This window comes from Astatotilapia calliptera, chromosome 16, assembly GCF_900246225.1.
Source record: "Astatotilapia calliptera chromosome 16, fAstCal1.2, whole genome shotgun sequence".
NCBI classification, from domain to species: domain Eukaryota; kingdom Metazoa; phylum Chordata; class Actinopteri; order Cichliformes; family Cichlidae; genus Astatotilapia; species Astatotilapia calliptera.
Window position 1 is genome coordinate 34,832,464 of NC_039317.1, and position 12,098 is coordinate 34,844,561.

The window sequence follows — 12,098 nt, forward strand, 5'->3', positions numbered from 1 at the left end:
ATGTTGTTTGTATTTATTGTTGTATTTGTATTTTTGTAGGTTTGCATTTTAAAGGAAATACGATACGACTTTATTGATCCCATGGAGGAGAAGTTTGTGCATTGCCACAGCTCAGGTACAGATAGCAGAAGAACACAAAGAGTATACCAAGAATAGAAAGTCAAGAAATACAAAGTAAATAAGATAATACACAATATCCGGCTCTAGACTAACTTTTTGTGCGCCTAACCTTACAAACTAACCCATAATAGCTGTCCATACAGACAGTATTGATTTGTAAATGATTAACTATCAATCCTCTCGACACAAAGTTCTTTATTTGGAGCACATTTCTACCAGAAAGCCCAGTTACTGAAAAAGTTCTTGTGCCTAACGAGCTTCACTGAGCTCAAATTTAAACTTAACATATCTCAAGATATATAAAATAAACAGAAAGTCTAAATTAAAAATGGCTCAAAGGCTTCGAACTGAACATCTCAGTGTCTGAACATCCTACCGTGGGCGTCTCAGAGGTCCCGCCCTTGACTGTCTCTGATTGGCTTAGACCACGATATGAGCATAGTGTCGTCTGTTGTCGGCCACACAGAGACTTTTTTTTACTCGAACAGCTGCTCCATTATTTTAGTGACATTATTGAGGAATTAGGTCGCATTTGCAACCAAACTGGCTGCACTCTAGAGCCCTGCTCTATACAGCAGTAGCTGAGGTTCTATGTACACGCATGCACAGTATGTGTTATGGATAAAGGGCTGTGGAAATATGCAAGTAATAGCTATCTAACAGTATAGACATGTACATGCACACATCCATACAAATGTAGGAATCATTTAGAGTGCAGCTCTTCAGTAATGTGCTGCAGTATGAACAGTACAAACACCGTTAGACCTGCTGTGCTCTGTTCATTTGTGCTCTCTGGGGTTTTCTGAATTTGAACATCTGCACGGCCGTCCCGTCGCAGAGAGCTCTGTCAGGTTTCACCTTTATGCTGAGCCGGTGTTTGAGCGTGGCAGACACGTCCTCTCCAAAGCTCGGAAGCCTCGTCTGACATCATGGTGTGATGACAGATTGCTGACCTCCTTTCCAGCACAGCTGTTTGTGCCACTTTCAGCATCCTCTGGTTTCCTCTCTGCTTCTGGTGCTGCGATAAATTGATGAAGCTCACCTACAGGGACTTTTCCCTCTTGGTCGTCCTGTATGTTTAACTTTTGAGGTTTCACACTTTTTGTAGGAGCACTTTGTCAAGGTCGAATTTCACAGGAGCTCAAACAGCAGAGTTTTAATGAAGCAGGGGCTGACTGCTGTCTTCTACAGGGGAGGATGCTCACACCTCATCATCAGGTCACCACAGGTGCAGAGTGGTGATGTGGTGAAGGATGGCGGTCTCCTTCAGCCTGGTGGTGCTTCCTCTGCAGGACCTCATTCAGGTCTTGAGCGTGGCTCCTATCTTACAGCTCATGCTGTGTGTGTGTGTGTGTGTGTGTGTGTGTGTGTGTGTGTGTGTGTGTGTGTGTGTGTGTGTGTGTGTGTGTGTGTGTGTGTGTGTGTGTGTGAGACTGAGTGTATCAGGGATGGAATATGCTCTCTGAATACTCCCCCACTCTTGTAAACAGATGTTCCAGACCAGCGGTGTACCAAAAATGCAAAAATGGAGTGCACTCGTAGCAGTGGTGAGACGTGCGTGGATGGAGGTGTTGCACTCCATGGCGACCGAACCAGAGAGTTCCAGGTGAGGTCATGGCCATCGATGTATTTGGACCCGGCCAAGTCCTTCTTCAGCTGTCTCAGTGGTCGATGGCTGGACTACACATTTGCCACAACCTTCCTCGCAGCGCTCATGAAACAGCTTCCCCAGCTCATGAATGGACGCGATGCTGTTTTGATCCTGAGAGACAGTTACTTCTACATCTGCATCATCGCTCTCAGCGCCACTCTCCCAAAACTCTTCGTCAGGCTCAACATGAGCTTCCTCCATGAGGCCGCCTCTCTCTGACTCTCTGTCCAGTTCAACATCCAAACTAGGCAGAGGGTGACGTCACACAATGCACTGGCACAAGATGGCGCTGCACATGCTCTAAAACATAGGTGTCAAACTCTGGCCCGCGAAGCCATACCAAATTACTATTAGAGCTGGACTACTGGTATTATACAGCTAATATATATGTTGTTTAGTATTAAGCTTTGCTTGTTCCATATTCAGTCCATAAGAAAAGATTCATTCATATATCTGGAGGAAGGTTTTTTTTCAATAAATATCAATGTTAGCCCACGATTTTGTTCCAGTTTTCAATTTTGGCCCACTTTGTATTTGAGTTTGACACCCCTGAAAACCAGTAACTTTAAACACTTACTGGTCAAATCCATCACAGACCTGACACAGCACCTGAGCGACGGTCCACAGTTCACTGAAACCTCATCAGAAATGCTGTCATGAAGACATTCTTAATGAAGGGAAACAGGAGGACAGACTGAGGCTGAAAATGACACCAGAACTGGACTGAAGGTCAGAGGAACAGGTGTGATGGAGAGATGGATCCACATCATGGTCAGTGTGTACGAGGAGGTCAGGAGGAGGTCCAGCAGTGAGCGTCTGCAGCCATCTGTGAAGCACGGTGGAGGCTGTGTCATGGTTTCAGGTCAGTCAGTGCTGTTGGAGATCTTAAACTGATGAATTACAGAGTCTGATCCACCACGCAGGAACATCTGGAAACATCTGACTGGCAGCAGCTTCATTTTTCAGCACGCCGATGATCCCAAACACACTGAGAGAGCAGTGAAAGCACACAGGAACACACACACGAGTCATGGAGTCCAGTGTCGAGTGGAGACTGCTTTGTTCCTCCTGAATTGGAGGCCTTGTTTCTTGAAGAGTCAAACACCATCCCGCTCATGCAGCGTTGTAGAGACATGCAGCCAGAGCTGCAAAGCACTGTGGGTGAGCCTCATGCACCCGCGTAGCTTCTACGTCTCTAAGCAGGCCTTAGCCATCACTCGTCATCGCTCGCTGTGTTATCAGTTAAATACAGGGACCAAACAGTGCTGCAAACATGCTTATCTGCTGGGAAGCTTTAACATGGGAGTCTACGGGGACGGGCTCGCTGCTTCCCCTACTGGACGTCAGAGGAACTGCATGTTTTGTGCTTCAGTGTGTTTCCGTCACCACGAGTGTGTGAACAGGTCCTCACAGCATCACACACACACTCCTGCCTTCCTTCCTTATGAGGCCCACTGTCATAATGACTTCAACCACAGACTGACCCGAGCCTCAGCTTGAACACACCGCGAGTCCGAACCCCCCTGCCCCCTAAAGCTGCCACCTGCCCACGTGACTGCACACTGTAAAAAGTAAGTGTCGGTGAAAACGTTGAGAAGTGTTACGGTTCCGTTTCGGAATAACTCGGTGCTGTTGGTTCGTCTGCCTGTGACTAAGCAGCAGACATGCGCGCTGTCACATAAATAAACCCACGTATAAATAAAGGCACGTGACACCCTGTGTGCGCGTGCTCTGGGTGAACCCACACTTTTTCCAGCGCGCTCTGATTCCTTGAAGCCGGACTCGTTTCTGCGCACACGCCAGTTTCGCTTCCGCGTACTTCCCCGCCTCTTGCTGCCGTGAAAGCTACCAGGAAACACACTCGGAGCCGGATCACAGCACACTGACAGCGGCGAACCTGCCGGGGACATGGCAGCCTCTGTGTGCGCCTTCATCCTGGCGCTTTACGCACTGTGCGGCTCCGCAGGTAAGCACACCTTCACTTTGAGGGCAGGTGAGGAGGCGGCGGTCTGACGGAGGGAAAGGCAGCGCAGAGCGTCTGGAGCTCAAAAAGAAAGCTCAGCTAGTGACGAGTGTTTAAACTAAAGCTGTGAGCTGAAACCCAGAGCACAGTCTGCTGTTTACTCAGTCAGACAGGTGAACTTTGACCCCAGCACAAGAGACAGCAGTGTGTTTTAGTGTCAGCGAACAGCGCTCATGTCTTTGTGTTTGTGCTCAGCCGGCTCAGGAGGGCTCAGCGCACCCACCCACGTCCGACTGACGTCCTACAACATGGACCTGGTGCTCAGGTGGGATCCACCTGAAGGGACGACCGATGTTCTGACCTACACGGCCGAGTACAGGTGAGTCACCGGCGGGTGTGACATCTTCAGGTGATCGCAGTTTAGTGTCAGAGAACTGAGTCACTTTCAGTTTGAATGTTTACCTTCAGGAGGGCGAGTGCGATCATCACACTTAGGGCTGGGTATCGTCACTGATTTCTAGAATCGATTCAATTCCGATTCACAAGGTCCCGAATCGATTCGATCCACGATTCGATTTAATTCGATTCTATTCAATTTGAATATGGGAAATTTTGACAGTCAGAAATATTATCATTCAGATCAGTACATTTACATATTTTTGTATCTATAAAAAGGAAGCTGACACACGCAAGACTTTATCAAAGGTGTGAGCATCACAGCAGAGGCCTTTGTGTCAAAGTAGCTGAGGATAAAACACAAAAAAACATGAAGGTGATTTTCCTGTTCTGGGATTTTATAAAAATATTCTGCAGTACATCAAAAACGAAAGAAAACCATTAATCAACACATGATTGTAATCTGAAGTTACAGCGGTTTTATTACAGACACAGCATTTTGCATTTTGCATAATTTCAAAAAGTTTTAATTTGTTCAGTATTGAACGGCAGAAATTAGGTTTTCTTTTCGGAAGTATATAAAACGAAAAAAAAAGAAAGTCGGCCGACAGCGCTGTAAACAACGGTAGTCTTGTGCGTAACAAGTAAGCGAATAATGAAGAAAACAGATTTTTAGACGGGAAACTGTTCTTGAAGTATACTGAGAGAGAGAGGGAGAGAGAGAGAGAGAGAGAGAGCTGTGCATCGTGGTCGAAGCAAAACAGTAAAAGTCAGAGTGAATTCATGACGATGTTTATGTGAAGCGTAGTTTGGATCTTCTTTTGCTGCTGGTTCGGTCAATATTGTTTGGAGAGACATCAAACTAACAGCTTTAGAATCAGCGCATAAAGGGCGTGAACACACGGACCCGCCGAATCAGAATCAGCGAGCTGTCGGCTTTCAGCCCCGACCGTGAGAAAGGCGACATCTCCCTGATTCTGATCCGTGGGTTCGCGCTGTGTGTTTAAGTCTATGTGCAGAATCCGTGTTCCTGCTCTCATTTACTGTCTTAGCTGTTTGGTGGTTCTTGAAATTTTGTGAGATTTCACCTGAGATTCTGGCATTTCGGGCAAAATAAATTTATATAAAAAAATCGATTCAGGATTTTAATGAATCGATTTTACGTTATCCAAGCCAGAATCGATTTTAATCGATGAATCGATTATAAAAACCCACCCCTAATCACACTGCGAGCTAGAAAAGGAAACTTAATCTTTGGGTCTTACTCGTCGCTGTCAGTGGAAAATCAAAGATTCCAGAGCAGCTGGGCTCAGAAATGGACGTTATTCTTCCTCCGAAGAGTCCGATCACCTCAGTGTTTGGGAGCAGGTCACACTTCGCTTTGTCATATTTTTAGTTGCTCTCTGAATCAGGGATGCCAAACATGAGGCCTGGGGACCAGCACCGGCCCACCAGAGGCTCCATTCTGGACAGTTCATAAAGTATTATGAAGAAGTTTTACCTGCAGGACACTGGCTTGGGAATACGTGGAAAGTTAAAATATTCCTAGATCTTTATAAACTACTGACATCATACAGAATGAGTGCACGTTTGCTCACTCCTGCCAAAATAAAAAATGAAAGGCTGCAGCAATAAAACATCCGCTGATGCTTTCTCCTATGAAACCCTTCGGTTCAGCGATGCTGCAGAGCTTCAGGTCCTGCTGGAATTTGTCCCAAGTAAGGCGCGAGCCTTTTCCCAGGGTCTGCATGGACTGAAGGAACAGTGACTGCAATAAAGCCTGTGAGCGCAGGATGTACTCTGTTCAGGCCACATAGAGGAAGTTGGATAAACTGTCAGTAAGATAATCCATGCAGAACGTGAACTAATGAAATCCGATGTGGCCACAGACCGCCCCTGAGAAGACCCGCCTACCTTGATGTACTCACGCGTGCGAGCAAACCGGACCCCCACGACAAGCCCATTACCGTCAGATTATGAAACGCCACCCTATTCAGCTCTTCCCACCATGTCTGTGTCCGATGGGCTCCTGCAAAAAGCTCATTATCTGCAAACTGACGCGCCGCCATCCCTGCATGAGGAAGCACCTGTACCTCCAGGTGAAGCGCTGATGGTGCCTCGCGATGAGGAGACTGAAACAGCCGTGTCCAAAGAAGAAGTACAAACGCAGTTATGGAATCACAAAGTCACAAAAGTTACTCATCCAAGAGCGGGGGAACGGTGAGTTCCAGCTGTTGTTCTGGGAGAGATCATTCTAAGAAGAACGGATTTCATGAGTCTGTATAAATGTGCCCTCGTGTCCAGCATCAGGAGTTTTTCCTGCAGGCAGTATAAATTTGAACCTGATGTCTTTCTGTAGGAACAAACATTTAAAACTCAGCGCTGAGTAAACCTTCCATCACACCTGGATTTACCTGGATGCAGAGGTGCGGCGGTTATTCTGTAGAACGCCGTGCGCTGATGAACAGTGTGTTTGCAGACTCGTGGATTAGTCGTGTTTTTTCTCTCCTGTTGAGATGTCGAGTAAAACCGTCACAGGAACATCTTCGCTTCTTTGTGGGTGTTGACCTCCGACCTCAGCCCCTCCTCCCTGCGCTGTCAGATCTCGGCTTTATGAGGTCGATCTGATGAAGACGTGCGTTCAGGCAGAAGTCAGGAGGCGGAGTCGTGTTCAGATGAACAGATTAAACTGCGGTGCGTTTGTGGAACCGAAACAACCGCCGTCATGTCCAAACATAATCTCAGCATCTGATTGGTCAGGGCACAGCCTTCCATCTGTGCCCGGCTCAGGCAAGCCGGCGGCGTTCCCGGGTCTTCTTTGCGTGGACGCAGTGATGATCCTGAGCCCATGCAGATGTGTCCATCCAGCTGTGTGCGCTCTGGAAACACCCGGCCTCCTCTTTAGTTGGCAGACGTCGAGGTTTACACTCTTCTCCAGCCTTTTGTTGCAGCTCGTCCAACTTTTCTGAAAAACGATTCTAAAGCGGTGTCAGTGTCAGCACTCGATGTGCTCCCTTTGTGCGTTTTCAGATGATCCTTAATGATTATTTAAAAACAGTATGCACGTGCTCTGAAACGGTGAGGACAGCGCAGTGACTGCAGACCGGTTTAGTCCTGCTTTGCATATGAATCTGTGATATCTGCACCATCAGTCCTGCTGTTCCACATTTCTGAAAAGCTGCAATCAGATCACTTACAGGAAGAACAGCACCTGCCTTTCTCCTGCTCTCCGGCCCACTGAAGCCATTTTAATATGTGTGGTGTGGTTTGTGAGGACCGTGGTGAAATCGAAGCTGTTATTGTTGCGGTCCAGGTGTTCACACAACAGAAACGTCCTCTTATCTGCAGCGTCTCTGTTCTGGGAAACGCCTCCACTCGACTGACTCGTTAGAAAGCAAACGCACGCTTTTCTGTCCCGATGCACAAACGGTGAACGTGGCGTTCCAGCTTTGATGTAACCAGCACCGCCAGCTCGTGTGAGCGTTAGTTTCTTTGCTTCGTGCCGTCACACGTCCTGCAGGATAAAGTCGTGAGATCTTCTTGAACAGCGGTCGTGTTCCCGAGAGGAGAACATCTGTCTGAAGTCACACCTGTGACGCCATCGCTGTGTTTCTCTGTTACAGAAGCTTAGCAACTGGATACAACAATGGCTGCACAAACACATCAGCCCTCAAATGTGAGTTCACCTCCTCCTCCATCACCGTGCACGGGAATTACACGGGCAGAGTGCGGGCGCATCGGGGGGCCGAGAGCTCCAGCTGGGTGGAGAGTAACGTCATTGTCATGGACAGACACAGTAAGTGAATCTCGTCATATGTGCCGAGCTCGTTTGTCTCTGATCCAGTAGCGTGACACAGAGAGGAAAACCGAGTATTAGCCGATGACGAGCTGATGGGTGTCGTTTATCCCACTGAAACTTTTGCCCGTTTGGCACTCGGGTGGAAATTTTAGCTCTGTGCTAAAAAACCAGCCCATAGTGATTGGAGAGGGGATCTAACCCCTGCAGTTATCTGCATTTGAAACTATGAAATCTGCAGGCACAAAGCAAGACCTCTGCTTCTGGGAGCTTTTGGTATCCTCTCGTTGGCCACTTCTACTGGACAGAGCTGAAGCTTTTCCAGTTGTGCCACATGTGCTCCACAGTGGGAAATGTTGCTCTAACTCCCATCGGCTGCTCAGTTTTGTTCCAAGCTTCCATGTTAGTGGATTTCCAGGCCAAGACTTTCCCCTCTGTCGTCTGGTATTTACAAAGGAAGAGGCTAAAAAGCCAGCTGACAATTATAAGGCAGCAGATAATAACCCTCACAGCTGACTTGTAGATGATTAAGGTTATTTTCCCTCGTGTAATGTCATCATTCAAGTCAAGTCAAGTCAAGTCAAGTTTATTTATAGAGCACATTTAAAAACAACCAAGGCTGACCAAAGTGCTGTACAGTAAATACAGATAAAAATACAATAGAACACAATTTCGTAAAACACCTCGCTGATCAAAATAAAAAATAAATAAACAATTAAATTAAACCTTTCTAAAAGCCAATGAAAAGAGGTGAGTTTTAAGAGCAGTTTTAAAAGTTTCTAGGCTTTTGGAGAATCTGACGTGAGGAGGTAAACTGTTCCACAGTCTGGGTGCAGCCACAGGAAACGCCCTCTCTCCCTTTGTCTTTAATTTATACCTGGGAACATCTAAAAGCATCAGGTCGGCTGACCTCAAAGATCTCCTGGGGCGATAAGTACTAAGGAGTTCTGACAGGTAAGAAGGTGCAGTGCCATTTAAAACCTTAAAAGCCAGCAGTAAGATTTTAAAATCAATCCTAAAAGCAACTGGGAGCCAGTGGAGAGAGCAGAGAACCGGAGTGATGTGGTCTCTTTTTTTTGAACCGGTCAACAGGCGAGCGGCAGCGTTCTGCACCAGTTGAAGGCGATGTAGACAGGAACGATCTAGGCCAGCATAGAGGGAATTACAGTAGTCTAGCCGTGAAGTAATAAAAGCATGGACCACTCTTTCTAGATTGTTCCTGCAAAGGTAAGACTTGACTTGACTTGACTTGATCATTGATCTAACAGAACAAGTTTTGGGAGGTAAAATGAAAGATTGGTGAATGAGACCATTTGGTGGCTCTCAGAGAAGCTTCCTGAGATCAGGATGGTCCCCTTCAGCTCCGGTTCAGACTGTGGCAGCAGCTGTGTGGGGAGTCTGCAGTTATGCAATGACTGCTTCAGCAGGGGACGTCTGAAGAGCCTCGCTGAGCTGAAGACGATCAGAAATGAAACCGTGAGCGAGCTTTTCAGCGTCTCGCTCGTCAGAGCTCTCGCCGTCGCTGACTTCAGTCCAGTCAGAGTGAAATCCTGGTTTCTGTGTTTCTGTCTGTGTCCTCAGTGAAACCGTCTGCCGTCATGGTGGGAACCTCCCCAGCTCCAAGCACACTGGCATGACAGAGCTGTAGCAGATGGAGTGGACTGTTAGAGAAGCTGCAGCTTTGATTTTGTCCAATAAAAACGTCTCTCCACATCTGTCCCCCTCAGCCTTCATCGGTCCACCTGATGTGACTCTTCATGTCACTGGGACATCTTTGGAAGTCAGCATTAAAGACCCAGTGTTCAAGCATTCAGAACTGAGGGAGACGTACACCTCGGCCACCTATAACATCACCTACTGGAAGAGCAGCTCGAAGGAAGAGGTGGGAACGCCGGTTTGTAGTTTTAGCTTCTAATATTATTAGAAGCTAACATTATGCCAGCTAATATCAGGCTCCAGTGTCCTAAAATCACACTTTCCCTCTGATAAACAGTTTGATTACGTTCTCATATCACACGAGAGTTTGTTCACAAAGCGTCTGGGTGCAACAATGTTAGATGCACAATAAAGTTTCATTAAACCAGCTAAAAGCAGCAGAAACAGCATTGCTAAGGACACTTAAGCATAAGCTCAACAACTCATGGCTGAGCTTCCCTGACTTGCACTGGCCTCCTGTCACAGAGCTTCACAGCCTCTTTCAGATTAAATAAAGGTGGCGGCGTCTCGCCCACCAGTGACAGCTGAGGTAAACAGCACTGACAGCCTTCCACAGGCTTGGAGGTGGACGCGGTCCAAACAGTAGCAGGAATACGGCCACAACCGTTATGATGTACAGTCCAAATTTCATGTGTTTGATCTCTCATAGAAGCATGTTTGTCCTACAGCAGCCACCGTAGTTAGAGCTACGCACTTAAAGTGTGAGGGGTAAGAAACTGCTGACAGCTAGTGATGATGTTTTACACACTGTAACTAGGGATGCACCGATACCAGTATCGGTGCATCCCTAACTGTAACTTTTAAAAATTCAAAGAGTGAAAACAGTGAAATCAGCTGAGCTCCTCTGCTGCCTCCTACAGGTAGAAACAATGAGTGACATGATGCAGGACCGAGTGGTTCTTAGTGACCTGGACCCGCTGAGCGAATACTGCGTCCAGGTCCAAATCATCACCAACATGAACCCCAGACCGAGCGAGTACAGCGACGTCGTCTGTGAGCGCACCGGTGACGGTAGGCACCGCCGTCACACAGCCGTCACAATCGCTCAAGGTGTCGCTGATGGGCTCACCTGCTGCTGTGTGGTTTTCTTACAGTGGATGCAGCTCCGTGGGTGGCGGCCGTGGTGGCGTTTGTGGTCATGGCCACGGTGGTGGCTCTGGTGGTGACTCTGGTGGTCTACTGGAAACAAATCTCCAAGTTCCTGTGCCCAGAAGTCGTGCTGCCGCCACACTTTAAAGAGGTGTGTGTGTGTGTGTGTGTGTGTGTGTGTGTGTGTGTGTGTGTGTGTTCTTTAATCTAACACTGACCTTTCTGCCCCGCCCCCTCAGTCTCTGCTGCTGAATGATCCCAACTCCATCTACCCAGTCTCGCTGCCCTCTGAGCACTGCGACCACGTCAGCATCGTAGCAGACCACAGGACTGAGGAGGAAGGAGGGTGCAGCACTCAGCCTGATACCTCACAGGATGGGGGCTAGGAGGCGCAGGAGGGGGTGGGATGCACTTTAAAGACTCTGAGAATCGGCCTCTGACTGTGAGGTTTTAGAGCTGTGAACTCTGCAGCAGTGAAGTGATGAAGACGAGCAAGAACAGGTGAAGCTGTTCCCACTGTCACAGGCTGCTGTTTATACTTTAATAGTTTATTCATGTCAATGTAAATGTTTTGCTTTCTACTGGTTTTTTAATGGTTTTAATGGTCGGAGGTTAACCGAAGCCTCTGCTGCTCCTGCTCGTAGGAACCAGGTGACCCGATGCTGGGCTGTACTGAGACAGTCTGGGTCTTTTACTGCTCTGTCTTCGTAGCCCAGTTTAATTACGTGTTCAGTAACTGGATTACAACATAACTACATGTGAAGGTGTAGCCCTGCAGGCTGTGTGTTTGGGTGTAGTAATAACTGATGTGGGGATGAGGTTGGCTTGGGTTTGCCACCAGCTGCTGTGAGACCTCGCCGTCCTCTGCTGTTTCCAGCGGGTTCACCTTGGATCTCCATCAGGCAGGATTCGGGCCGTCCAGCAGAACTTATGATGAAGAAGTGTGAACACTGTAAATACTCTGATTTATTTCTAATAAAAGTCTTTGTGACGGATGAAATGCTTCTGATTGTTCTTCGCTACAGAAACACGTGAAACATCGTTTTAAATCAGACTCAAACTTGGCTGCTGGTGTTCCAGATCAAGTGGCGTTGGTCAAACAGATGTGTGGTAGACTTGCTTTTCAGGACTCCATTTGAGTGCTCACAAAGTAAACTGCACGCTTTAGTTGTGAAGCCAAAACGCTGAAATCGCAGTAATAACACGTGCGAGGGGAACGATAACAACGACAAGATTCTCCAGATCGTTTGCTCTGTCCTGTGAACTGCATCGGCGTGGTGTCAGTCATTTGGTGTTTCTGCGATCGTGCGAGAGAACATCACCAGGTAAACTTTTTGAATATTTTATTGTTCAGCAGCAACAAGACT

The 12,098-nt window shown here is 47.5% G+C and overlaps 1 protein-coding gene across 3 annotated transcripts; it reads left to right on the forward strand.

Annotated features, from left to right (window-relative positions):
* The first annotated feature begins 2,250 nt into the window (after positions 1-2,250).
* On the forward strand, positions 2,251-11,731 carry LOC113007712 (interleukin-10 receptor subunit beta-like). Of its 3 annotated transcripts, none has more exons than XM_026144571.1 (7): positions 2,251-3,737; positions 3,990-4,113; positions 7,754-7,926; positions 9,654-9,820; positions 10,503-10,653; positions 10,737-10,882; positions 10,971-11,731. In XM_026144571.1, the coding sequence occupies exons 1-7, from the start codon at positions 3,680-3,682 to the stop codon at positions 11,115-11,117; spliced, it is 966 nt and encodes a 321-aa protein (XP_026000356.1). In that variant the 5' UTR covers positions 2,251-3,679; the 3' UTR covers positions 11,118-11,731. The 3 variants fall into 3 exon arrangements, with proteins under 3 accessions (XP_026000356.1, XP_026000357.1, XP_026000358.1); XM_026144572.1 differs by having other exon boundaries at positions 9,654-9,808; XM_026144573.1 differs by lacking the exon at positions 2,251-3,737 and adding an exon at positions 3,747-3,907.
* The last annotated feature ends 367 nt before the right edge of the window (positions 11,732-12,098 follow it).

Bases quoted from the DNA above. Each gene is read 5' to 3' on its own strand.
- LOC113007712 (XM_026144571.1), top strand. From the start codon at position 3,680: ATGGCAGCCTCTGTGTGCGCCTTCATCCTGGCGCTTTACGCACTGTGC. The intron at 9,821-10,502 runs GTTTGTAGTTTT...TGCCTCCTACAG, and splicing joins AGGAAGAGGTGGGAACGCCG to GTAGAAACAATGAGTGACAT. The intron at 10,883-10,970 runs GTGTGTGTGTGT...CCGCCCCCTCAG, and splicing joins TGCCGCCACACTTTAAAGAG to TCTCTGCTGCTGAATGATCC.